We start from the raw sequence: 27,051 nt of genomic DNA, 5'->3' as shown, positions 1-27,051 counted from the left end.
CGTTTGTGAGCCTGCATTCCATCTTTTGTGCAATATGCAGCGAGACCTGGCCTCACCCTTCCTCCTTTCCTCGCTTCCTCTCAGTCCACTTTCTCTCTTCCTCCATGTTTCCTACCTGGCCTCACCCCGCCTATCACGCCTATGCTTGCTCTCCTCCTCGTCCACTTCTTAGTCTCATGACCTCTTTCTCCTGTTTCCGAGTTGGCTTCTCCCTCCCTCCGTTGCTCCCTCCCTCACTTCCTCGTTCCCTCTTCTTGGTCTAACGCCGCAGCTTGTCTCTCCCGTGTTTCCGTAGGGCTGTCCGGCCCATCCTGACAGGCCCCAATCCAGACAGGCCCCACCCAGGAGCCCCCTGTCCATCTCTGTAAGACAACCCTTAGCCCTGACCTCTTCCCCACCCCCTCCTCACCCCGCTCTCTCTCACACACACACACACACACACACACACACACACACACACACAGACATCACCGAGGATGTATGCTCATAGCACGCACGCACTCATTATGCTTGTTTTGTGTTGCGTTAGTTCGCATTGTGTTGGTGTGCTTCAGTTTCTGTGTTAAGTGTTTTTATAATTTTGTGTGTGTACGTGTAGCCTGATGACAGGCGCCTCCGCCAGCATTAAAAGTGTAGCACACATAATAAAGCGGCTGCGTTGTTTGTCTGCCAGGAGCAGCAGAGGCAGGTAGACGACCCAGGCCGAGAAGTGAAGAAGGTCAGTGATGAAGACTGCCTCCGCCCCCCCCCCCCCCCCAGCTCCCCACTCGTGCTGGGAGGCGATGTCACCGTGATGAGCACGTCATCTCTCTGTTGTTCTCTCTCCAAGGTGCGTAAGGCTCGCAACCGTCGCCAGGAGTGGAACGTACTGGCCTACGACAAGGAGTTCCGACCCGATGCCAGGCTCACGCCTTCGCCTTACCACGGCATGTCTCCCGAGGGATCTTTGTCGCCCGACAGCAGGTACGCCGCCTGCTCGCATCGCCGCACAAAAGAGAGTTCAGTTCACGAGCCGTAACGGTCGTCCCTCCGCGTCAGGTCCGTGGCGTCAGACTCGTACCCCGCCAGTCCCAACCACGCCGCGAGCCAGGCATCCGCTGCGAACCACCACGCCAGGGATCAGACGGGCGCAGCGGCCCAGACCCAGTCGCTGGATCGGGGGCTCAGGCCCGCCAACCAGGTCGCGGGAGCGGGAGGGGCAGGTTCCGCCGGGCGCCACGTTGCCTCCCTGGGCAGGACCGCGTCGGGTCAGGCCAGCCAGGCCGGCGGGGATCTGACAGTCAACGGGCCCAGGCAGCCGCCGTTCAAGGATTACCGGGCCGGCCACGGGTATGTCCCCCCGCCCTTTGCTCGTCCAAAGCCGGACTCGTACCAAACATCTGACCAAATCCATTTGTGTGCCCCACACACACACAGCAGCAGCCAGCCCTCCTCTATACCGGAGTACTACATCCCGCCTGCGCCTCCCCCTCCTCCCCCGACCATCCCCTCTGCCCAGACCGCCTTTGATCACACCCCGGGCCCAGCCTCCGGCACTGCCTCAGCCGTGCCCGCCGTCTCCTCCGCCCTATCCCGTCCATACTCCCCCTCTCCTCCTCCACCCCCCGTCAACTACGTGCCCTCTCCCGCCCACCCCGCTTCCGGGGTGCCGCCGGCCGCCCCGCCGCCGCCTCCGCTCGGAGGTCCTGCGACGGATGCCGTACCCCCCGCCAGGAAGGGCACCGTGCTGGGGATGATCCCCATGAGCGACGCCCGCTCTGACCTGCTGGCTGCCATACGTAGAGGTGTGCTTACATCAGCGATGTCATTTTTCTTCTGGATTCCTTCACAGCGCTCTACTGCAATATAAATGTGTATGCGTCACTTCATCACATTATTCGATTGATTGTAGCATGATAAAATTGAAGAAAAGAACTATTGTTAAGGGTTAGAGTAGATGGGATTTGGTGGGGAAAAAATGCTTGTAAGAGCTGTTAAAAGTGGAGAAAAATAGAAATTTAGGTCCAAATTTTCTGGCAAAACGAAACAAGCAAGTCTGTTCAGAGGAGATGCGTGATTTATTTTGGCATGGCACAAAATGTGATGCGACAAGCCGTATCTGGCCTCGACTTTGAGCTCCGTAGTGGTTTGTCGGTTACTCCCGTGCGCTCACCCTCTTTTCCTGCAGGCATCCAGCTGAGGAAGGTGCAGGAGCAGCGGGAGCAGGAGGCCAAGCGCGAGCCAGTTGGCAATGACGTGGCCACGATCTTGTCTCGACGCATCGCAGTGGAGTACAGCGAGTCCGACGACGACTCTGAACTGGATGAGAATGAGTGGTCCGACTAAAAATTCCGTTGCGCTTCGGTGAGGTGCTGCACACGTAGCCGACTGATTTTCACATTATAATCCGCTACCGTTCAAAGGTTTGGGGTCATTTTGTTTTGAAAGAAAAGCAGTGCTTGTGTTTTTCGATGTGGATAATATTAAATACTGAAAGAAATATAGATAGATATTTTCTTTAACAAATCCGGACATTTCTTGTCCACCCCCAAACTTGAATGGTGATGTAGATACTGTATTCAACAGTGCGTTTTGGTGGCAATCGGGAAATTGTCTGGGTAACCCCGAACTTTTGAACGGTAGTGTATATCATATTCTTATTGAATACACCTCGAAATAGAAAAGTTGGGTTGCCGCCGAGACCTCTTTCCAACCAAAATAGGAAAACAATTGTTGCCCTTCCATCCGAGTTCAAAATGGCAGAAACATTACAGGTGGGGGGCGATAATGCAACGTCAATGTATCCGCCGAGTGGTCTTTCTGAAAACAAACAGTGAACCCACTTGAGCACTTTTAACCAAAGCCCGGTACACGCACAAGGACAATGGACCTGTTTTTGTGGCGATTTTGCCCCTTCCGACCAAGCACGTCACACGCCAGACAATCTTAAATCTGATAAGATTATCCTAGAAGATGGTCCTTCGGTCCGATGTGTGTTAAAAGTGGATTCGTCCAGATTTTCGGGTCCAAAACAGGTCGGAGCCGACAATCTTAAATAACGAGCGTGCTCAATATTTACGACGAAAAGTCTTCACGTATGTGGGGGAGAGCCCACCTTCCCACCGAGAATTGTGATGTGGAACGGAATATAGCCAATCAAGAAGCACGTTAACTCAACAAAAAGAAACGACCTTAAATGGAAAACAAGCATATCTTACCTGATGCTGTTTCTTTTGTATAAAAGTGGGTTCCCCAAACGGCAAGAAGTACTGTATTTTCCAAAGCAAGTCGTTTTTTTGAGGAGATTGTCATTTGACCAGGCTCCCGGCTCCGGTAACCTTAGCGGAATGTTCAGGAAACATTGTCGTGAAGCCAGAAGGGTTTCTTCTTCTTCTTCGGTTCTGTGAGATCGTGTGTGATCATGCAAGATTACGAGATCGGCGCTGGAAAAGATTCTTTATGTGCGTGGCGTTTTGTGCTGATATTATCGGAGCACACTACACACAAGCTGACCAAAATTGTTAATACCCCGATTTTTTTCTCTTCATGTTTGGGGTCTGTCACAGATAAACAGTCTTTTAAGATGTGAAAAGTCCTTATCTTGCGTACCAAGCCAGACTCTTCCAGGACTTTTGACCATCGGTCACATTAAGTCAGTCACGTGCGTTGTTGACGTCAGAAAGCCGCAAATCACTCGACGCTATTTAGCAGGTGCCAGTTAGCTGGTGCCCATTCAACGCCGCCATTTGCTACTTGGACACCATCAGTTGTGGCCACTCTTTTACTTGTGAGACACCTGGCGGTGGGAGTGTGTTACTGTAAAAAAATACAAATAATAATAATAATCTATTTGTTAAAACTTGAACAATTGTATAGTGGCTTTGTTGCAACATGTTTAATATTTGTTGTTGTTGCAAAAACAAGTTGAATAAGTTGGAGACCTGTTGTGTTAATGTGACCGGAGGCCCAAACTCCCCTGGACCCAGCATCTTTGTCATTGAAAGTCATAGTGTTCCATTGAAACTAAAACTAAAAAGCGACAAAGCTGCCCAGTGCCCCCAGGTGGCAAACTGTCGTCATCTTTACCCTGCACTTATGAATTGCGAGAGTGCGCTCAGGCCAATATGAAGTGACTAATTTCAAGGCTGTGAACGTGTGTTGTGTGTATGCCAAGTTGGAAACTTGGTCCTCGCCCTAACCTGGGGCACATGCTGACCCCATTATCAGCACTGCGCAGGCTTTGTGTCCGCGCTACAAATACATGCGCAATAATAATAAACGGCGTTATCACTTTGCTCGGGCTTGAGTCGTCTGCTTTGAATTACTCTAGTATCTTTTCAAGAATTATTTCATGCTTTTTGTTTTTTTTAGGTCGAGACTGAGGTGAAACATTGTGCTTTTCAAAACAGTCAAATAATGAAAGATCATTGAATTGATTGGACTGTTGCGCGCTACTGATTGAGTGAAACAGGATGTCACATTGCCAAGAAAAATCTTCCCGGGCTCACATCGTAAATGAATGTCAAGTTTTCTGCTTGTCGCTGCGTGTTTCTGTGGTGAACGTGCGGGTGGGCGAGCGAGCGGCTTGGGTTGACGTGGTAGATTCTGCACAGTCATATTCTTCTTATTAATTCAAAGAAATGTGCTATAAGTAAGTATGCATGCAACTATAGACAATAAATGCTCAACTTGATGTCTTCATTCTATGCATTGTGTTTTTATGACTCAATTCTTCAAACATCATTGGGAAAAGTGCAAAACTAGTCAGGCCATTCATAATTGTTGAAACATTTGCCGATGCCGGATGCTCTGTTGATGAATTGCGAACATTGACCCGTTGTCTTTTTTTATTGATTAGCTTACAACTTGTGTGCTGAATATCAAAACCTCTCCTCAGCCATCATTCAGCTTTCCCATGTTGGTCACTCATTCGTGATCAAGAGCAGCAGAAAACACCTCCAAACACACAATGGCTGGCACTCACTGCGGCCCTGAACTTTTCAAGAGAAGAAACAAATGATGATATAGCAGTGCCATTTGAAAGTTCGAAGCAAGCTCTGAAAAAAAGTCTTTTTATTTGATTTCGTGTTTTTTTTTCCGGGCCGAGTGGCTTGCGTGCGTGCGTGCGTGCGTGCCTGCCTGCCTCCCTGCCTCCCTGCCCATCACATACCAAGTGCTCCCTCAGAAATCCTCAGACGAGACGCTCTGTTGAGGCATTGTGGGAAATGTAGTGGATCACACCGTTATCAACCAATTTTGACCCATTTAATATGCATGCACAGTCCACCGTGTGTGCGCCATGGTCAGATGCTCATGTTAATGATTCATTCGTGTGAAGAGGTTTGCTCTCGTGTAAGGTGATTTGACGCATCCTGCAGCAAGCAGATGGCGGCGGCAGCAAGGAGGCTTGACAAAAGGGGGTGGGGGTGCATGATCACGGATGGGTGAGGTGGGCGTGGCGGCTTGGTTTTTTTTTCTGCTGCCGTGATGGAAACTGGCCAAGGCATGTCCTTGCGAAGCTGCCTGTGAGCACACGGTGGCGTGCGCGCGCGTGTTAACCATTTCACTGCGTCATGAATGAACGTGTGCATCTTCCTGGGAGGAGCCTCTTTTCCCTCGTTTCCCAACAGTCATCAGCTGTTTTTTAGAGACGTCACACCAGGAAGCGGTGTCAGCTCTGACGAAGGCTCAGCCGAAACTGTCCGCCAGGTAAGAGAACTTTTTTTTTACAGCCCAAAATTCATTTGCCCGAACACAAGAAATCTAAAACTTATCATAAAAAGTAGAGATGAGGAACTTCCTCAGCATCTTGACGTATTCTTTTTATTTGCCTTTTTTTTTTTTTTTTTGTAGGGTTTTACAGCCAATTTTCTTTTTTCTAGTTATGTACAATAATAAAAATAAACATTTGTTTTGGACGTTCTACATTTGACATACAAGTGCAACGAATGCTCCTCTTATAAAGTGCCTTTTTCATCTTGATCCTGTTAAAATGGTAACAGTATTGCTCTCTCTCTCTCTCTCTCTCTCTCTCTCTCTCTCTCTCTCTCTCTCTCTCTCTCTCTCTCACACACACACACACACACAACATGGATAACATAAAATAATAATCATCAATGAAGGCCATACTCGGTCCAAATATTAGCTCTGTCGTTGTTTTTCTTGATTGGTGCATCTGGACATCCTGAATTGCGCTCAGGTTCAAGACCTAAGCTTAGTAGGACCGGCTAAGTGACTTCTTGCGCTGGTATCCTGAACCCCAATGGTTTGAAACCCATGCGGAAATGCTGGACGCTTTAGGGATACCCCCAAAAGGGCACAAAATGTTATGAAAACAACTCTTCAATCGGAGTAGCTCAATGAGGAAGAAATGAGAACGTGACTTTCCTCTTTTTTCCTCCCTCTGCGTTCCTTCTGATCTGCTTTCAGGAAAATTATTTTTAGAGCCAGGCTGACCGACTTGCATCCTGCAGGCAAGGATGGGAAGAAGCAGGCACAGGAAAGGGAAGGTGCCTTTAGCACTACGGAACACGATGAGGGAGGATGCCTTGAAAACGACCTGCCGCTCCTCGCGCTTTCAGACACGACAAATGTGGCGTAAATGTGCGTGATGCACAAGAAGACCGCTGACGCCGAGCAATGGATGACACCAAGGTCGAGCGCTTCTGGTCCGACAGCCGCGTAAAAATCAAAATGAAAATAGGGCACGTTTTTCTGATACATCATTTGTCCCACAATCAAAAAGAAATAAGTCAAACGTTAATAGGAAGAACAACAGCCAACGTGTCCCCAAAGTCGTGTCCTGATCAAACATTACAAAAATAGACATTTCTGTACAGCATTGCATAAGAAATATAACCCTTCGTTATCCCGTAGTGTGTGTGAGTGTGTGTGTTTTAACAGTGACATTTGGTGATGGGGGATAGTTCGTTCCGTTTGACTGTGTGAGTACACACAGCGAGTGGTCTCTCCACCCTATGATAGATGACAGTGATTCATTATAATGGCGAAAAACAACAAACGATATCTTATGGGATGTATGTGAAGTTTTCACCACCTTCCCAAGAATGTTTTGATATAGTTGTTGTTTTTTTGTACACGACACCTCCGCCTCCAAGGTTTTGTTGCTAAGGGAACATTTCATTCATCATTGTTGTCTGTGTGGCATCAAGCTACCCTGAACAATCATGTTGCCATTACAAATGGCCACAAGCTACTTCATGTACTGTCCGGTTCTATGTTTAGCTTCCTTTGCAAGTGTGAACAGCTTCGTGTGTATCTCGGATAGAAGAGTTGATTGATGGTTACGTTGACTTCACAGCCAGCTTTGCTTCTGTGGAACGCTCATTCGCTCGGTCATTAAAGGGACTGTGTTTGAGCCACGTTGTATCTGGAATTCAAATACAAATGAATGACAGTCATGTGTTCAGTGCGGTTCCTCTATGGATACTCCATTTAAAGAGGTAATCTTTAGCTCAGTTCAGTGTCACATCGAACAGGTCCGGACCAGGTGGATGGCTAAGCTCAAGTCTCATCGCTGATGGTCATGGCCAGTTTGCCTCTCTGGAATAAAGAAATAGAGAAAGCAAAGGATTTGACTGTGTGACTAATGCACTGAAGCCAAAAGAGAATGCAACCAGAGGAACTTTACTCACAGTGGCAGCAGCGTGTCAACTGCTAAGTAGGGTTTCTTTTTATTTCTAACATTAGTTGTTTTCGCTACGCTACCTCCGTTTAGCAGTGTTGCACCATCGTCCTGCAGCGTGCAGCCATACTTATATCTCATATAGTGCTTTGTAAGTTGTGCACACCTCCCTCTGCTTCTGTCTCAGATTGATTATTGCAAATGGTGCACAAAGGCCACAAGACCCGAAAGAAGACGCCGAGATGTGCGCAAGTTGAATATGTTCTACTCTTGCGGTTAATTTGGGAGAAAGCGTTCAAAGGGTTCCTTGTCGTCACACAAACAACCTGCGCTATTCACTTTTGGTTTTGTATTCACCAACCATTTTCCCTAAGCCAATCATCTCCAGGTCATCGACCTCTTCCCACTCCTGCCACTTTTGAAGACTGTATGTCTTCTCGCTGCAAAACTCACAAATCTTGATGGCTCGAGGAGAATCACTGGAGCCAATCAAGTGTATGTGTGTGAAACAACCACATCATTTCATTTCCTCTACATTGGCATTTGACAAAAGACCCTTTGATGCAATCTCGAGACATGCCGAAGAAGAGCCGATCGCTCGTTGGCAGTGGCGCTCTCCTTGGTGCTGAATTCCACGACACCGTCAACATGCTTCCCTCACGCAGGAACCCTTGCGTTTACGTCAGACGAATGCTATCCCTCTCCGTCTGTCTGTCTGTCTGTCTTTATTTTCCTTTGGGTAAATGCTGGTTGTGCTGTTGTTACTTTTGCTGGACGCGTCCGAATGTGCTTAAAGGAAGATGGAACTTAACGGAGCTATCAGATGATTCCACGCTTGAAGCCTTGTCCGTGGGGCAAAGTTGCTTGACAAATAAAAGACCATTCCTCCCTGGATTGCTCTCATTGCTTTACCCCCTAACTTTCAAAGAGACGCTATTCCTGAGACGCTCGCCCGAGGTCGTCGAGGAGGGCTTCCCGCAGCGGGATCCCACCTCCCGCCGCAGACCTTCTGCGGACGCGAGGGGCCGCCTCTCTCTGCTACACGTCACTGGAGGCCCGCGGTCTGAGCAAGAGGTTGGAAGGGACGCAGCCGCAGCAGGCCATCCACAGCGACTTCTGGATGTCCGGGTTTCGGAAGGCGTAAATGACGGGGTTGATGACGGAGCCGCAGGTGGCGGGAAGCACCGTCGCGTAGGTGTAGACTGCCGGGTAGCTGGAGTCCGCCACGATGGAGTACATGGCGAACGGCAGCCAGCACGCCCCGAAGGCGCACAGGATGGCCGATAGCGTGGAGACGCCCTTGGTGGTGGAGATGGCCAGGAACTGGTGCTGCACCGCGATCTGCTGCGCGTGGCGGAAGGCGATCTTGCAGATCTGCAGGTAGAGCTGCATCATGAGGGCGAAGACCAGCAGAAAGGCGACAGCGAGCGCCACCGCGTTGCTTTTGGTGACCGGCTTGCAGATGCTGCACGCTGACTCGTCTCGCAGGCAGTTCCAGCCCAGCGCCGGCAGCAGGCCCAGTGTCACGCACGACAGCCAGATGAAGAGCACCATCACGTAGGTGAACGTCAGCGTCCGCTCGGTGTGGTAGGTCAGTGCGTTGTACAGCGACAGGTAGCGGTCCACCGTGATGGCCAGGATGTTGAGGACGGAGGCCGAGAAGGCCGAGACCAGCAGTGCCGCCGACAGGAGGCTCACGGGCTCCGGCGAGCCGGCCGCCAAGTAGGTGAAGACGAAGTTCAAGACGAGGCCCAGACCCGCCAGCAGGTCCGCCGCCGCCAGCGAGCCGATCAGAACGAACATGGGCGCCCTCAGCGTCGGCGTGTAGAAAAGCACCGCGATGACCAGCGCATTCTCGCAGGAGATGAGTGTCCCCGTCACACACAGCGCCATGTGCCACAGGCTCACCTCCGGCGCAGCCGGCTGCAGCTCGGGGGTCATCCGCACCGCCGGCTCCCAGGAAGAGTTGGACAGCTCCTCCGAGAGGCCCCACGAGGACGACGGCGACAATGATGTGGATGCGTCCACGGGGTCCACGGAGGAGGAGTTGAGGCCGCTCATGGCTGCCGCCGCCGCCGCCGCCGCCGCCGGCGTCAGGATCATGACTGCAGGAGGAGGTGGAAAGGAAGGGGGGAAGCTTGAGAAGCTGCCGCCAAAAGCATGGTGGGATTGGGGAAAAATGCAATGGAGGAGGCAGACATCCAATGCGCCTCATCCCCGTCCCCATCCTCTCGTTCATTCATGTGGTCACTCATTCACTAAAAGCAGCACACACAAGTCATTCTTCCATTTGAACGCACACAACAAATCGACATACCGACAAAGGCTTCCGTCTGACGACTTCTGTTCCTCATCCTGCCCGGGCAAGCATTATCAACGAACTCTATTTTTAGAGCACCTCTAAAATTGGTGCATGACGTCCTGGGGCAGGCGCGATGCTCGAGCTGCGCGTGTATGCAATTTATAGAAGCCCTTCTAAATCATTATCTTCTTATGATGATGATGATGCAGTCTGGGAATTAAAAAAGAAAATCTGGCTAATTTTAGCTCAGCGGGCCAAAAACTATCCGACGCTCCATTCACAAGAAAAAGAAGAAAAAAGGCTAGCCACCTGCACCCCCCACCCCCCTCCCACCACCCGCTCCTCCCCCTCTTCGGTCTGATTCTTGGAAGGTCACCGCCGCCGACAAAGACCATCCCCCCACCACATCACATCCACCACCCCACCCACACTTGGGCTGCGGGGTGCACAGCACTGCAGTGAAAGGAAGAAGAAGAAAAAAAAAAAGAAAGAAAAAAAAATGTCCAAAATAGCCTTCCAGGTTTGTCACCTCCAGCAAACCAGGGTTGGACATGCAGCAGCAGTAACAGCATACATAATAGTCATAATAATAGAGTAGGAAGAAGTCACCTTTCATTCAGCTGCAGCAGTGCATGAGCGGAAGAGGCGGGGAGTAGGGGTTTGTGGGATCGAGATGGGAGTGCACGTCACACTGCACTGAGGGGGCAAAAAAAGGAAGAAGATTACCAGCAGGAAAGCAGCAGTTCTTTCTCCTCCTCCTCTTCTCCTTTTTCTTCTGCACCCTCTTTATCGAGGCAGTTAGCATGGTACGCCTGGGCGCTCGGCTGGCACGGTTAGGAGACTGCCGTCTTCACGCCGCATCCACATCCTCCCTCCTCCACACTCGTGACGTCAACTCAAGTCTCTTCGGCACTCTCCTCCGGCCAGCGTCATCGTGAATCACGCCAGGCGGGGTGGAAACCAGCCAGTGAGTGAGCGCACACGCTGCTTCGTGGGCCTCGTTTATCCTCGGCGCACAGGGATGATGATGATGATGATGATATGGAAATATTTAACGGTATGCACCTCGCACACAATGACGCACCAGAACATTGCGGAGAAGGTTATTGGGAAATTCCTGATCCTAGAAATGTAGCCACGACTAAACATTGCATTATTAGGCCGGATGACCTTTCTTAAATGTCGCCACAGGAGTTTATGCAATCTGGTGCAGCGCTCACCCGCAAGCCCAATTTCAATGCCATCGTTGCTTTGTGCTGCCAAACTCAAATGGACAAACGTTTTCAGTGACGCCCACATAAAAGCATGCGTATGTAGCCCTCACTGGCAGTACTCACAAAACCGTTGAACCCCTCAGTTCACTGGGGAAAAGAAAACCGAAACCGATTGGCGTAGGAACGCGCCCTCAAAACGCTTCAGTAGGCACAGCGACTGGATCCCGTAGCGTCGAAGCGGCAGCCCGGTGGCGTCGAGCAGGCAGGACCCGTGGCGTTGAGGAGTAAATCCGTTCGCGTTGAAAACAGTCAAAATCCGTTCGCGTGGAAAAACCAACCAATCCGTTCGCGTGGAAAACCAGGTCCAGAACCCCCAAAAAAACTCTTCTTCCCCACGACCCACCTCCTTCCCCCAATCCCATTGGACGCACCACCCATTCAATCAATCATTAAAACAAGAAAAACCCTGAAATGTTCACAGACCCCTCGGAACGCAGGACAGCCCAGTATCCATCCACACAAAGAACCAAACCAACTTTTAACTAGTTTTCACAACAGCAATTCAAACAAATACAGTTCAACACATTTTAGTCAGTACACTACACGTAAATATCCTTAAACATGAAGCCCGCATACAGAAAACGTACAAGTCAGTCACTCCACATCTTCCGAGAAAATGACTTTGTTGTAAACAATGAATGAGAACGTGGTCTTGATCTGGAAAAAGAAACCAAAAACCAGCATTCTTTTAAAAGTGCCATATTTTACCAAACCAACTTTTTCTAGTATTTGAGATGTAACACTGGCTCTTCGTAAACATGTGAAATATGAATTAGAATCACCGACGCATTCCTGAGCTGCCGAGAGGACTGAAATCAGCTCATTGGAATTTCTCAAGCTCATCTACGTCACGAGGGAAGATCTCCACCTCCCTCTCTGCTCCCGAGCCAGTACTGTCAACATAACAAACGTGCACAACGCGGATACAAAACTGGGTTTAAACAGAAGTAGCTGTCAGTGGGCCCTTTTCTGGACAAACCAAAGTGGGTTTTTTTTAAAAATGAAATTGACACTTTTATAATAAGTCCATGTTAGAGAATCAGTCTATGGCGGTCTAAATAGCCAAAGTATGGGACCTTTACATTTTGGAAAAGTCCGTTTGAACGCAGACCGTTTTGACAATTTGTCGCTTTTTATGCACTTGGCTTTTGTTTTCCTCATTTTACTAGAAAGGTCGCTGATTTGAAGACTATGAATAGGGTTCATGACGTTGGCCGTACACTTTGAAGACGTTAGGAAAATAAACAACAACCGGGGGTCGCACTTGACGGGTGTCACATAGGGCGCATAGATTATGGACATTATGTAATTTGGACGCAAATCTCCGTCAGCACCCCACCGCCGTCCTCATTTTGACAATTGGCAACAAAGGGGCGCAATTGCCGGCCGTCGCGCAGGGCGCCGTTCGGTCCAGGACCGCGATGCCCGTGCGACTGGACTGACAAAGTGAGTGGTCCTTTTATGTGTCCGCAACGCTCCCTGTGTGGCTGGTTTCCTTGTCACGTGACAAGAGCAGCAGTTGTTGCCATGGAGGCCATTCAAGATGCTCGTCTGGAAGAGGACACAGAAGCTTCCATTTTGTCGTCTTCTCTTTGTCGACCCGCTGCGCGACTATGGCGTTCGGGGACCCTTTTGCAACTTGAGTGTCAAAGTGCTAAAAGCAACATAGCGCACCAATCAATTGTTGTCCAATCATTGCTGGTCCATTGTTTGGAATCTTCCGGAAGCCTCGTTGCGTTCAAGTTGCTTTCAAACACAGCTGCGCTGCCATTGTCTGGAGAAGGTCGCCACGCTCGCCATTTGCTCCCTCAATCTCGTGTTGTCATGGTAATCAATACACCGACCAGTCCAACACACAGCAGCGTCTTTGTTTTTTGCACTCTGCGTGTGTTATTGTTATTGAATTGTCCTCGTGGATTCCATCAAGTGCTGACGTGCAGCCTGGCCGGCATTTGTAGATCAACATGGCCGCCACGAGCAGATTACTCAAACAGTGGTATTCATAGCTTCAATAGATGACACAAGAGTGGACGGGGATGGGTCTTCCTTCCCTCCTTGTTTTCAACACTTCCATGGGTTCAGCACAGTGTGGCCATGGAGGTCCAAAGGAGGAGCACCTCGGTGAGGTCCCCATCCACCCAGCAGCTGCTCCTCACGGACATTAGTCTGTCTCGCTGATCAAAAGGAAAAATATGTCTCCCCTTCAGAAGTGTCGCTCCCTATTGGTGGAAGGCATCACTCGGTGGCAACACAGCAGCACACATCAGGCCCACCTGCAAATAAGCTGTACTGCTGCATCCCTTCGTCTTCTCATCTATCACCGAGACGCTAATCGGCGGCTCGATAAGCCTTTGTTCCCTGTGGTTCATTAATGACCTTTCAAAATTTATGTGTGGACACGGTCAATGAAGCGATCATTCCTAAAACTAAAATCCATGCGCAGCTCCTTATTTACACCATATGGTCTCCTTGTTTAGTATCGGTGTGTGTTGTGGTGTTAAAATGGAATTGTTTCCCTGTGAGTTGGCTCTCCTGCCTGCGTTTTGACTTTTAACCACTAAGTGGCGAGAGGAGCAACGACGTGCAGTGGATGCAAATTGCAATCAGCCCCCGACGCCAGATGAGGGTTGCCGAGACGACTGCCGTTTGCTGTTCTGCATCCTGTCTTGCTTCTGGTTTTGAGCGATTGGTTTGAAACTTTTGCTTTTGGTTGTATCCCTGGTTCCCAGATGATTCATAGTTGTGTGGTCCTTCATTGCAACCTTCCTAAACCACGTTACCCACGTCTTCTCCTTTTTGGGTTAGGGTATTTTTCAGTAGCATTGTAGTTTTCGGTCTTCGATCCTGTTGTTTGTTGGAATATTTCAGAATGGTATTCCCGATGGCGGCCAGTCAGGGCCGTCAAGGCCTTCTGTGCTGACTTGACCCTATCACAAACACTGGCTTACATTTACAACCTAAATTATTTTTCATTGTTTTCATTTAAGTTTTTCCCCAGCACTCTATTCTCTTCGTTTGCTAGGGTTTCTCTAGGCTGCCCTGCTTCGAGTCCATGTTTGTCCATTCGGATTTGAGTTTCTGCGTATTGCCATGCTAATCTAATCTTCCCCTACAGGGCCGTCACAATCAGTAGTGCTGGCCCATGGAACGTACAACCCCAATTCCAATGAAGTTGGGACGTTGTGTTAAACATAAATAAAAACAGAAGACAATGATTTGCAAATCATTTTCAACCTATATTTCATTGAATACACTACAAAGACAAGATATTCAATGTTCAAACTGATGAACTTTGTTTTCAGCAAATATTCATTAACGTATAATTTTATGGCTGCAAAACTTTCCAAAAAAGCTAGGACAGGTGGAAAAAAAGACTGAGAAAGTTGAGGAATGCTCATCAAACACCCGTTTGGAACATCCCACGGAGACAACGGAGACCCCGGACTGTGAAGAATGGGAAAGAATTCCACCTACAAAGCTCCAACAATTAGTGTCCTCAGTTCCCAAACGTTTATTGAATGTTGTTCAAAGAAAAGGTGACGTAACACAGTGGTAAACATAACCCTTTCCCAGCTTGTTTGGAATGTGTTGCAGCCATAAAATTCAAAGTGAATTATTGTTTGCTAAAAACAATGAAGTTTATCAGTTTGAACATGAAATATCTTGTCTTTGTCGTGTATTCAATGAAATATTGTCATGAACGGAACAGGGGATAGGACCCAAAAATGCACGACTCCAAAACAAATGACAGTTTCCAAAAAGAGAGGTTTAATAGACGGGCATAGGTCGGTACACAGGCAGGCAATCCAAGAAAGGCAACAGTATCCAAAAACATGAGGCAAAGAGGCGAGGTCGATCATCGGAACGGGGTCAAGTCTTACTGTGAGTCTGTGACGTGGAAACAAGGAATGCTGGAACGCGACGACAAGGTACAACGAACTGGGGTTGGATCCCCGGCACCGCCTGTGTGGAGTTTGCATGTTCTCCCCGTGCCTGTGTGGGTTTTTTCTCCGGGTACTCCGGTTTCCTCCCACACCCCAAAGACATGCGCGCTAGGTTAATTGATGACTCTAAATTGCCCGTGAGTGTGAATGTGCCCTGCGATTGGCTGGCAACCAGTTCGGGGCATACCCCGCCTCCTGCCCGACGATAACTGGGATATGCTCCAGCACTCATGCGACCCTTGTGAGGATAAGCGGCTCAGAAAATGGATGGATGGATGGATGGATGGATGGATGGATGGATGGATGTTCTGCACCAAAAGAGGTAAGATTTGAAAGCAGTGAAAATCATCTCCTCTTCCTACTGCTTCATCTTGTTGTTGTTAAGGGCAACCACAGGATGGAGTAGAATGCACCAATGCTGTCAAGCGAGCACCATATGTGTGCTCGTCACTCAAGTGTACCTCACGATTTCATGAATTGACTTCGTGCAGACTAACCCAACACGAAAGGATGGCCTGTACTGATGTTTATTTGCAAAAACGGCATCTTAACCTTTGTTAGGGTGAACTCAGTTGACCTCCGCCAACTAAGAGCCAACAATCGTCACCAAATGTGTGATGAATATGTATGTACAACCCTTTTATGCAGAACTGTACCAAATGTAAATGTCCTTAAGGACGTCATGACAGCAACGTGGCATGTCCTTAGTGTTGATGGGTGTGACATCCCTCCATCAACTTGAATATTGGACACCAGAATGTGCACCAACATCTTTTCATGGGCTAAAAAACTACTGTAGGCTATATCTGAGACATATCACTTTCTGGAGGTTTAAATTGCTGGGGTCAAACAGAGCCCATGGATAAAAGATGTCAGGAAATGTGCAGGTAATTGGAGGGTTAATAATAATTTGCATCTGATTGCTGTGGGCGCGTGTGCGCTCAACAGTTTAACCTCGGAACCGCAACGACTGAAGCTTCCTAATCTGACTGTCTCTTAGCCCTCCTCGCTGGCTGCCATCTCCACGTCTCCCTCTCTCCCGCCTTCCTCTCTCCGTCCCTCCCTCCGCTCTTTCTACCTGATCCAACTCGTTTCCGGCACCGCGAGCACCACCGCGGCTGTGAAGCCGAGCTGCAGGGGAGGAGGAGGAGGTGGAGGAGGAGGAGGAGAGGGCCAGGCGCCGAATACTCGGAACCGGCCGACGAGCGAGCGAGCGCGCGCGCGCGGCATGCCGGGCGAAGGTAAGCCGAAAGTGGCCTCGCTTTCACGGCGTGATGTCGAACTGACGGTTCTCGTTTGACGGGCGGACGAACGACGGCGTTTGATTGGGGCAATTAAACGAGCCGCTTGCTCGCCTTCCTTCCTTCCTTCCTTCCTTCATTCCTTCCTTCCTTCCTTCGACGTGCAGAGCGGCATGGGGGATCGGACGCACGCGCGGACCGGCCAGCCACAAATGCAACGAGCCTCATTTTCCTCCTGTCTTTGCCCATCATCGTCGTCGTCGTCGTCGTCGTCGTCGTCGTCATTATCATCATCGCCACCACCACATATGTTGCCATCCTAAAGGGCCGTTCTGCTTATTAACAAAAAGGAGGAACTTGCTGTACAGGAAAAGGTGTGTGTTTTTGTGTGCACTGGTGTGTTTGCGTGTGCATGCCTTTACGTGTATGTGCCTGTGTGTGCTGTATTTGATAGGAGACTCACAAGCTCACACATAGTAAAAGTGAAATGCAGGGTGAACACAACTGATGCTTGATTTCGTCACCTCTTCTGCAGTTTGTGTCGGATCGAGATTAACGAAGTGTTCCCCCATGCCCAAACCGTGCCCCGCCATGGCTTCCAAACTAAACCCCAACGTTCTGTATGTGGCCGAGCCCAGCGAGTCGGCCCCAGCGGACCCCGAGAGGACACCTCTTGTAAGTCCTGTTGGCTAAGACTTGGATTTAAAGGGAGGGACACCTTGAGAAAGCTGCAAACCAAAAGACTACTTCCCCAGAAAGCGATAAATGGTCAATATCACAATGCTCAGTTTGGAATGACACTTCCAGGCATATATTCCTTTTACAAAATGTATTTGTGGTTTTCCCGATTTCGGCGGCCTTTTTTTCCCTTCCAGCTACTTATATGAGTGAGGCAGATACATAAACCATGAGAAACAGCTCTCAGTGTGATGCATGATGAAGGCTGGAATTGCCTCCTGTGGTTTTGCAAAAATGTTCTTCAAGCACATTGACAGGCTACAGTATGATGCATTGTATTTATCTAACCTTTATCCATCCAGGTATGGCAGTCGAGAAAAGTGTCATTTGCAATGTCGACCTGGCAGCAGAGAGCAGAGTAAAACAAAACAAAAAATATAAGCAAATGCAAACAGAGAAAGAGAGGAAAAAACGAAATGTTGTTTGCGTCGGGGTCAATAAAAGAGCCAAAATGACGGCCCGTCAGTCATTCGCAGTTTCTTGTGGTTCAGCAGACCGGGGATGCGGCAGACGAGTCCTCCGACAGCGACGGTGAGCAAGAGGAGACGTCACACAAGCTCATCCGCAAAGTGTCTACTTCAGGCCAGATCCGGGCCAAGGTAGGAGGAACCGGTTGCTTTTGGAACGCTTCAAAGTCATTTAGGCGGCAGGAGAGAGTGGGACTCGTGCCGTTTCCTCCGGCTGAGATCGTAATTGCGCCCTTGGTGTGAGGTCTTACTGTAAAACATGAGCGTGATCTCTTTTCATCATGAATACGTTGAGTGAACCACCATTAGACGTGCTCCCCTCAGGCGAGCTCAGTGGGCTTCATTCACTAAAAAATGCGTAGAAAAGTTTTCACTCTGCACACAAGTTGAGTGTATGCGCAAAATCACCATCAGATGTGTGACACATGAGCAACGGCCAATTTTCTTCGCACCTCTGTGCGTACGTTGATGAATCAGAATTCATCTTGTGCCCGCGAGCGCCATTCTGCAGAAACCGCGGCCCCATTTCCCTATAAAAGGACGTCCATCAGACGCAGCTCAGTCAATGCGGGAGGTTAAAGTCACAAGAGATGGCTGATCCAAAACTTGAATAACTTTATTCAATAACTGTATTCAAAAAGTGGGTATCATCGGAAAGCTTGCTAAACTCAGAAACCGACCACATATAGCCAATTATCATGTTAATGATTATTAATTCCCGAGTTAAAAGGGAGTATGTGGCACAAAACATACATATATCTATACAAAAACAATTTAATAGCGTCACAATTCAACCATCGTAGGGATTAGAAAAGAATACTGGAGCCATGAAAAAAGAGCAGGAATAGCGAGCGGTCACATTTCCTGCTCGTTGAGTGACAACGTTGGACTGCACGCAGACCGCCGCAGCGTGGACACGCACACGTAAATGCACATACTGTGCAAGCGCTTGAACGGAACGAGAGTAAAAGTGATGAAAGGTGTCCTTTTCATTGTTATTTAGGGCACTCTGTCCATTAGCAAATTTCTGGTTTGAGTTATTATCGCCAAAGTTGTTATTGTTTTTCTAAATGACTGCAGTTCCAATACATTGTGCTTCTTGGGTAAATGTGTTTGACTTATTTTCAAAAGCTGATCCGGCATTATGTGTGCATGCTCTGAGGAGGTTCTATGAACAAAAACAAGTACGAACATATTCAAGTTTCACCCACTAATCTATGCGCAGGTACGGTTCGTGAATTCGGCCCATCGTCATTGGGTCAAGTCGAGATTATTATCGATGACTACCGTTGACCACTCACTGCACATCACGTTCAGATCAATCAGAGACATGGGATTCCGCTGGCCATTGCCATGAGAGTCACCCCAAGTTCAACACACTCGCAAAGTCACGTGACCTCGAGGAAGAGAGTCGCTCCCAGTTCAACAAGCCCGTGATGTCACGTGACCTCGATGAAGAGAGTTTCTCTAAGTTCAACACGCTCGTGATGTCACGTGACCTCGAAGACAGCGCCGTGATCTCGAGAAAGAGAGACGCCCTCTTTTGGATGGGGGCCGCAACGGTTTGCGTTTCCCGTTTGGACGCGCGTCATAGCGCCTTTTCTTCGTCCGTCGTGCCCTCCGCCGCGCCTACCCTCATTATGTCGGCTGCCCGTCGACGACTCGTTAGCGCGCAGCACTCATTAGAGAGGTGCTAATTCTTCGATACCTTGACGTCTTCTCCCCTGTCGGATTCATGGGTCGCCTGACATATGTTGTGCTAGTCATCAAAGATGAGATCTTTCCGTCGCTCTGTTTTTTGGTGGCTCCATTGAAAGATGTTACCCCCTCACGGAACCGTCCGCCGTGTTTTATTTCGTTCACTCCGCGTCCTTTAGCATAGGACGGCCCCGCCCGTCTCGGCACCGACTGTCGGGTCGCCGCCATACTCCCCTTGATGTGACCTTGGAGCCTTGCGGCTAACGCTCGGCCTGTTTGAGGTTGATTAATACTCATGCTCTTATTAGTACGATCATGTCCAATGAGAGAGTGCCTCCTCCTCTACCTCCTCCGCTTCAAATTTAGCGCTCGCTAGCTCCAGGCTCCGTTACATAAGCTTTCACACGCTTCTCTCTTGTTCTCCTCGTGTGCTTTTTACTCTCATAGTGTAGGTGTGCGTTTGGCCTTTATTCGTGTCCCACACACGCAAACAACAACACATCATGTTGCTTTCCACATGAGGGACATGCGAGACGTCCGAGACACTCCTCTTTTGAATGGTTTTGTGTATGCCTTTTACGCACGCAAGAAAAAAAAAAAGTCTTGGTTCATTTGGTAGCGTACTTTGCCGTCATAGTGACACAGTTGTATAATAACACCGCGTCCGGTCGAGCTCACAATTGTCTTTTTGACCCGCTGGCAAAAGCTCCGGAAATCCTTCACTTTTTTCTCAGAAATCTGAGTCGACACACCATGAGAAATTTCCAAAAAATGCTTTGTGCATTCCTCGGTCACCAGCTCAATGAACTCCATTTCTCGTAACCCATTGCAAATGACCTCTTTGCACACAACTTCCAAGATTCGGGGCAGTGTCAAACATTTAAACCTGCAGAATAGAACTAGTTCTTGTAAAAAATGAAATAAAGAAAATTAAGTCCTTTTCACCCAAGCCACTACTAGAGGAGATGACACAATGCTGATTAAGTCTAGCAGCTCCTTCTAAACATTTTAGCTTTATTTTTCATGATTCGATTTTTTTTAATTAAAAAAAAAATAAAATACAAATAAAAATGGTTAGCACATCCGCCTCACAGTTCTTAGGACCCGGGTTCAAATCCGACCTCGCCTGTGCGGAGTTTGCATGTTCTCCCCGTACCTACGTGGGTTTTCTCTTTTCTCTGGGTACCCCGGTTTCCTCCTACATCCCAAAAAGATGCACGGTTGGTTCATTGAAGACTAAATTGCCCGTAAGTGTGAATGTGAGTGTGAACGTTTGTTTGTTGATATGTGACCAGCGAGTCAGCTGGGATAGGCTCCAGCATGCCTGCGACCCAAGTGCGGTGTCGAAAATGAATGAAGAATCTTTTATAGTTTTATAGTGAATGCCCAATTCATTTCCTGCACTGGTCCACTGAGTGGCGCACCATTTGACCTAGCAATGGGTGAAGCGCAGTCCCTTGTCTTTTGTAAAAAGCTTAATAAACATATTATTTTATGTTATGTATCTATTTTAGTTTGTTTCTGTACAACAACAACAACAATAACAATAATAATAGACGTGAACCAAAAGAAAACTCTTTCCGAGGACCCCTTTGCTGCCCAACAAAGTGCCTGACGTAAAATACACGCACTGACCAATGCATGCACGAATGCAGCAATAATAAGAAATGACTCTGACTGCATTGTACTGCCTGAAATATTTCCGTCTTATATCTTCATCACAAATGTAGACCAGCTTCCACGATAAGAGAAAAGAGTAACTTCCGTCCACCGCGAAATTCATACATCTTCTCCAGGACTCCTTAGCTGCCCAACAAAGTGCCTGATGTAAAATTAACAAAGTTCAGCAATGTCTAAGAAAGGCATGCACAAAACGTAGCAATAGTGGATTTAGAACAATCGCCTCTTCCAAAGAATGCACCTTTTTTCCCGCACTGGCCGTCCTTCAAAACAGAATTAAAATGTTGGAGAGTGTTGTAGAATCCTCACATACAAGGGACCCCCGACATCATATCGAAGCGATGTTTTCTGTTGTTGTAATACTGAATTCCAGCGTAGGGAGCGACAGAACTTGCGTATTATAGCTCTAACGTAAGCGCAAAAAGCTTGAAGTCACTTATTGTCCAAAAACTTTGATCAATCGTCACTCCAATTAATTTGGACTTCTGTACTTGTGCACATTTCAACAAATATCAGAAGGATCGCCCCAATATTTTGGATTTTATGGACGTTAAGTGTTTTTGTCTCCACAGACACTCACTACAGGAAAGTAGTTAGTCACTTAATGTCAGAAAACTGCGACCAATCTTCACCCAAATTGATGTGGACGTCTCTATTTATGACCCCTCCCATCTCTGAAAAACATCTGACAGATAGCACTAATATTATGGATTTTATGGACGGTAAGTGTTTTCATCATTAACCGAGGTTCAGCTTTTTCTGTATAGGGGAAAACGCCTTAACGTCGATAAAATCCAAAATATCGGGTCAATCGTTTTCAGAGGTTGGAGTGAGCAGATGTAGAGATGTCCACATAAAGTGTGTTGATAATTGACTGCAGTTTTCAGACATTAAGCGACGTTAAGCATTTTAGACCAAGATTCTCTTTTTCTTTCCTCATGCTGATGCTGCAATAAATGTGTCAGAAAGGGTTAGAAATTTCCCAGAGATGTTTTGGCCTCACCACATTCGTTCACTTTTATCCGCATCTCGCTCGCCTCGCTCCAATGTATGTGTGGGTGTCAACTGCAGCCAAGATAAGGATGAGTTATAGGTGTGCGTGTGGGTTGGCGAAACAAGCGCACACATCAGTGTGTGGGATGGCCGACGCTGTGCCTGTGTGTCTTTTTGTGTGCGGGCTTTGAGTTACGCCCTTGGCTGGATGCGATAGTCACAGTACAACGACATGGTCAATAACTCGGGGGGGGGCGATTGGAGGAGATGGTGTTGGAGGGGAAAGTAGTGTGCAGAGACTTGTGGAATAAACATTTCCATATAGCATTAAGTAAAGTGCAAAATGTCCATTAAGATGCTAAAGGGTGTCCGAACGCAGCATCGTTGCAAACAATAGGACGCTGGAACACAGAATCGTGTCAAGCAATAAGACTCCCGAACGCAGCATCGTGTCAAGCAATAAGGCGCCCGAACGCAGCATGGTGTCAAGCAATAAGACGCCCGAACGCAGCATCGTGTCAAGCAATAAGACGCCCGAACGCAGCATCGTGTCAAGCAATTAGATGCCCGAACGCAGCATCGTGTCAAGCAATTAGATGCCCGAACGCAGCATCGTGTCAAGCAATAAGGCGCCCGAACGCAGCATCGTGTCAAGCAATAAGACTCCCGAACGCAGCATCGTGTCAAGCAATTAGACGCCCGAACGCAGCATCGTGTCAAGCAATAAGACGCCCGAACGCAGCATCGTGTCAAGCAATAAGACGCCCGAACGCAGCATGATGTCAAGCAATTAGATGCCCGAACGCAGCATCGCGTCAAGCAATACGGTGCCCGAACGCAGCATCGTGTCAAGCAACAAGACGCCCGAACGCAGCACGGTGTCAAGCAATAAGACGCCCGAACGCAGCATGATGTCAAGCAATAAGACGCCCGAACGCAGCATCGTGTCAAGCAATAAGGCGCCCGAACGCAGCATGGTGTCAAGCAATAAGGCGCCCGAACGCAGCATGGTGTCAAGCAATAAGACGCCCGAACGCAGCATGATGTCAAGCAATTAGATGCCCGAACGCAGCATGGTGTCAAGCAATAAGACGCCTGAATGTGGGATGATGTCAAAGATGATGGCGGAATGCCGGTCTTGTGATGTCAGTTGACTTTTCTTGCGCCTCCTGGCTTTTTCTCCCTACAGCCCGCCGTGGTCTGCTTTTTGTCCTCCTCGTGTTCTCTTCTTGTCCTAGTTTTGTCCCTCTACTGCTGCTGCTGCAATGTCCGTTTTTACTCTCCACGTGTTCTTTTTCCTCATCCCCTAGTGTCTCTCCTTTTTTGTCTTTTTCCTCTCCGTCACGCCCCGTCATTTCTCCTCCCAGAAGACCTCAGCCTGCAACGGGCCATTAATGAAAGTGCACCCGCATGAAACTAAAATACAGTTAATGAGCTATCTTCAGTGCCTGTGTCAAACTAGTGACACTCGCTTTGAAAATGCATTAATGACAAGGACAGAACAACAGCTCCTGCACTTGTGTGTGCGTTAAAGGTGTGTGCTCTCAGTCAGTAATAGTTGTGTGTTTCTATTTTCACTAATGAGCTGCAGCCTGATGTTCGCTGTTCTCTGTTTTTGGAGATGTCCCAATGAGTGTAATCGATCACTGGTGTGTGCGTGCGTATCGATCTCCCTCCATCTCCTGTTTGATACCTAATGGAGATTAACAGTACAACTTTGTCACGCAACTGTTTGCAATCTGAGCTACAGCACAACTAGCTTTGTCAGGATTGGGCAACAAAAATAGCGTTCCTTCAAGAATAGCATAATGTCAATTACTTACGATTATTATTTTGTAAACCATGTCAGTTCAGACTCTGCGCGCTCTTTCTTTCTGTCAGGCCTCTGCTGGCCAAAATCAGAATCATCTTTATTTGCCAAGCGTGTCCAAAAAACACACAAGGAATTTGTCTCCGGTAATTGGAGCCGCTCTAGTACGACAACAGACGGTCAATGGACAGAGAACACCTTGGAGACATAAAGACATAGACAAAAACAGTCACTGAGCAATAAAGGGTTGCTCGTTATCCGGTACAAATACTTTTTTTTTTTTTGACAATTGTCCAATAAGATGCAGAGTCCTCTAGCACTTAGAGCAGTTGGAATGACTAATATGGCAATAGTCCGGCGCAATGACCATTGTGCACAGGGCGCCGAGACTTCAAGCGAGTCGTGCGATAATCTGGGACAATGTTGATTGTGCAAATGTTGCAGATACTCCTCAATCAGTGTGCAAATGGAGCAAATGCTACTCTGGCATGAGTGGCCAGTATTGGTCAACAACAGATATGCAAATAGTGCAGCGTGGCGAGACTACTACAGTGAGTGCACGAGTAATATATAATTGGCCTCAAGGGTGGGTCGGGGGGGTACCGACAATCTTTTCAGCAGTTTTGATTGTCCGTTGCAGTCGAAGTTTGTCCTTTTTTGTAGCAGCATCAAACCAGACTGTGATGGAAGAAAACAGGACTCACTCGATGACCGCTGTGTAGAACTGCCTCAGCAGCTCCTGTGGCAGGCAGTGCTTTCTCAGAAGCCGCAGGAAGCACATCCTCTGCTGGGCCTTTTTGAGGACGGAGTTGATGTCGATCACCCACTTCAGGTCCTGAGAGACTGTAATTCCCAGGAACTCGAAGGTCTCGACGGTTGACACAAGGCGGCTGGACAACGTGAGGGGCACCTGTGGCGAAGGATGCCTCCTGAAGTCCACGATCATCTCTACAGTCTCGAGCGTGTTCAGCTCCAGGTTGTGTCGGCCGCACCAAAGCTCCACTTCCCGTCGATACGCAGACTCGACGCCGTCTTTGATGAGGCCGTTGACAGCGGTGTCATCTGCAAACTTCAGGAGTTGGACAGTCGGGTGCGTTGAGGTGCAGTCGTTCGTGTAGAGAGAGAAGAGCAGCGGAGAGAGGACACAACCTTGGGGCGCCCCAGTGCTGATGCTGCGTGTGGATGAGGTGGCCTCCCCCAGCCTCACCTGCTGTGTCCTGCCCGTCGTGAAAGTGTCCTTTTTTAAATCTGCAGTAGAAGGTCTTCAAGTCGTTGGTGTCGTAGTGTGCTGTTGTTCTCAGCTTGGGGGGATCGTTGCTTGTAATTTGTCAGCGATTGGAATGCTTTGGCTGCGTGTCACCAAAACGAAAAGACAAAGTAAGACATGCACACGCACGCAAGCAGCCACACACATACAGAGATGCACGCTACTAAAAACGAGTATTTCTCACTTGTGATGCTTCCGTGTGTGTGTGTGTGTGTGTGTTTCCTGTCACATTGTCCTGACTTGTAGTGTAGTCGTGAGTCATACTAATAATTAACATGTTCTGTTTAGGCTGGTTTGGCCTTTGTAGTTCCTTGTGCAGGCTTTGACAGCAATAAAAGTTTCCGGACTGACGAAGCCCGCTTGGATGAGCGGTGAAACATCTTCTAAGACAGCCAGAACAGTCCAGTTGCCATCGATTCAATGCCGTGAATTTGGAATGACCCGAATGACGGCCAATATTGACAGGCAACACTAAATAGTATTTTGAAGAGGACCCTATGTGGCGTTCCTAGTGTCTTTCCTGAGTCGCAAAGCTCCTGTGGGGAGACACAGTGAATCATATCGCAGGCAGGCTTTGGCACAGTTCAACCCCCACACGTTACCGCTTTCGAGTGTGCAATCTGGGTAACGAGGACGGCGTGTGCACAAATCTCTTGCAGTTGCAAAGCGCTCACAGTCGGCCAACCGAGCGACCACATCCTTCCGTGCAAGGCCTCTCTGCTCATCAAATATTTGGAGCGGAGGGAGGAGTGTGGCAGGTAACCACGTTGGGAAGAGCTTTTGCTCAGAGATTTTCATGCTAACCCCCATATCGGGCGTGCGTGTGTGGGTCCACACACGTATGTGTAAGCAGCAGTTTGTTGTTACAGCTGTGCAATTCACATTCCCTGTCTACCCTGTCAGACGGAATTGGACGGCACACACCCATTTGTATATAGGCTCAAGGAAATGTGTCCAGCTATTTGCGTGGGTACCAGGTTGTGACCCACCTTACAGTATATAGTAGCAGCACGAGTCTTCTGAGTGTTGGAGCAAATGAATGCCAAGGCCCAATAATCCTGAATCATGTCATTAATAATTCTCCAAAAGTGTCAACAAATGATGTCTGAGTGTAAATGAACCTGAAATCCAAATGGCAATTAAATGAGCACTTCTTTGACAGGCAATGATTAAGAGGATCAAGGAGAGCTACCGATCTGGGTGGAAAACCCACTCAGGCTCAGATCCAAGTGAGGTAAAGGAGGAGGAGAAGGAATGAGCTGTAAAATATTGATTTTAGTGCAGAATGGATGCTGATGGAGGGGTGAAGGCGGAGAGTTATGTGTGCTACTTTTGTCATGCCCGAGCCCGTACACTCATGAGTTGAAAAAGTATTTAAAACAAATGGTAGTTATTTGTTAGGTCCAAAATTAATCATTGCGTCCCAAATCATTCAATGAGGGTGCGTAATAGGGTTAGGAACGCTAAACCGATGCGACCGGATATCCATTCGTAAAGGTGAGAGATACGACTGTCTCAGTAGCAGACTCCGTTATCGATACAAAATCCGCCAGTAATCCTTAGATACATTGATTGTAGGGCTGTGGACTGGCTATCGCTCGGGTAGGAATCAGTTGCCTGAGGCTTTAAGGTTTTCATCTCGAGAGGTGTCGCGCTGTGCTCCGCAGGTAACTTTTGTGTTTACAACCAAACAGCAGTGGTGGATACTAGTGACACTACTAGTTTAACTACATTTCTCCATGGCGTCACTATTTCAACATCAAATAGCTTTTCAGTAGTTAAGTTACTTTTGTAAAAACGCAGTCAAGTCAACACTGAGCGTGGAGGTGGGGGGGGTACAGTGCGTGTGTGCAGTGGCGGTCCTGGCTTGAATGGGAAGGTGTGCGAGACCCCCCTATGGCTCTTTAAATGCTTTTGAAGAGGAAAAAGTTCCAAATAAATTGTTGTATTGTTGTGGTCTATATTTTTTCTTCTTCTTGACAGTCATAAAACAACAATGCTCAGGGTTACGTG

At 48.3% G+C, this 27,051-nt stretch overlaps 3 protein-coding genes across 23 annotated transcripts in view; 2 read left to right on the top strand and 1 right to left on the bottom strand.

The window, feature by feature from the left end:
* The window catches only part of zgc:109889 (uncharacterized protein LOC553542 homolog), a 13,155-nt gene extending 8,483 nt beyond the window's left edge, over positions 1–4,672 (top strand). For 2 of the 6 annotated variants that reach the window (XM_061763301.1, XM_061763304.1), the window contains 6 exons: positions 296–364; positions 674–718; positions 830–963; positions 1,039–1,329; positions 1,420–1,784; positions 2,168–4,672. In XM_061763301.1, the coding sequence (XP_061619285.1) occupies positions 296–364; positions 674–718; positions 830–963; positions 1,039–1,329; positions 1,420–1,784; positions 2,168–2,325 (1,062 nt within the window). In that variant the 3' untranslated portion in view covers positions 2,326–4,672. Of the gene's footprint in view, positions 1–295; positions 365–673; positions 719–829; positions 964–1,038; positions 1,330–1,416; positions 1,785–2,167 lie in introns of all 6 variants that reach the window. The other 4 variants (XM_061763300.1, XM_061763302.1, XM_061763303.1 and 1 more) reach the window with 2 other exon arrangements.
* An 869-nt stretch (positions 4,673–5,541) lies between these two features.
* The window catches only part of si:dkey-172j4.3 (diacylglycerol kinase delta), a 37,647-nt gene continuing 16,137 nt past the window's right edge, over positions 5,542–27,051 (top strand). For 2 of the 14 annotated variants that reach the window (XM_061763284.1, XM_061763280.1), the window contains exons 1-4: positions 14,498–15,129; positions 16,145–16,385; positions 16,921–17,060; positions 17,615–17,722. In XM_061763284.1, the coding sequence (XP_061619268.1) occupies positions 15,034–15,129; positions 16,145–16,385; positions 16,921–17,060; positions 17,615–17,722 (585 nt within the window). In that variant the 5' untranslated portion in view covers positions 14,498–15,033. Of the gene's footprint in view, positions 5,689–10,935; positions 10,984–14,494; positions 16,386–16,426; positions 16,760–16,920; positions 17,061–17,614; positions 17,723–27,051 lie in introns of those variants that run through there. The other 12 variants (XM_061763283.1, XM_061763287.1, XM_061763288.1 and 9 more) reach the window with 12 other exon arrangements.
* gpr185b (G protein-coupled receptor 185 b) lies at positions 8,663–10,893 on the bottom strand. Of its 3 annotated transcripts, none has more exons than XM_061763312.1 (2): positions 10,536–10,893; positions 8,663–9,729 (listed from the first exon to the last, which is right to left on the bottom strand). In XM_061763312.1, the coding sequence occupies exons 1-2, from the start codon at positions 10,540–10,542 to the stop codon at positions 8,663–8,665; spliced, it is 1,074 nt and encodes a 357-aa protein (XP_061619296.1). In that variant the 5' UTR covers positions 10,543–10,893. The 3 variants fall into 3 exon arrangements, with proteins under 3 accessions (XP_061619296.1, XP_061619294.1, XP_061619295.1); XM_061763310.1 differs by having other exon boundaries at positions 10,653–10,893; XM_061763311.1 differs by lacking the exon at positions 10,536–10,893 and adding an exon at positions 9,942–10,055.

Source organism: Phyllopteryx taeniolatus, chromosome 23 (assembly GCF_024500385.1).
Source record: "Phyllopteryx taeniolatus isolate TA_2022b chromosome 23, UOR_Ptae_1.2, whole genome shotgun sequence".
Lineage (NCBI taxonomy): Eukaryota > Metazoa > Chordata > Actinopteri > Syngnathiformes > Syngnathidae > Phyllopteryx > Phyllopteryx taeniolatus.
Note: the sequence above shows the minus strand (reverse complement) of the source record. Positions and strands in the feature narration are given on the sequence as shown.

Coding starts and splice junctions, on each gene's coding strand:
- gpr185b (XM_061763310.1), bottom strand. CDS start 10,731: ATGCTAACTGCCTCGATAAAGAGGGTGCAGAAGAAAAAGGAGAAGAGG. Junction 9,730..10,652: donor GAACTGCTGCTTTCCTGCTG/GTAATCTTCTTC, acceptor CTCCTCCTGCAG/TCATGATCCTGACGCCGGCG.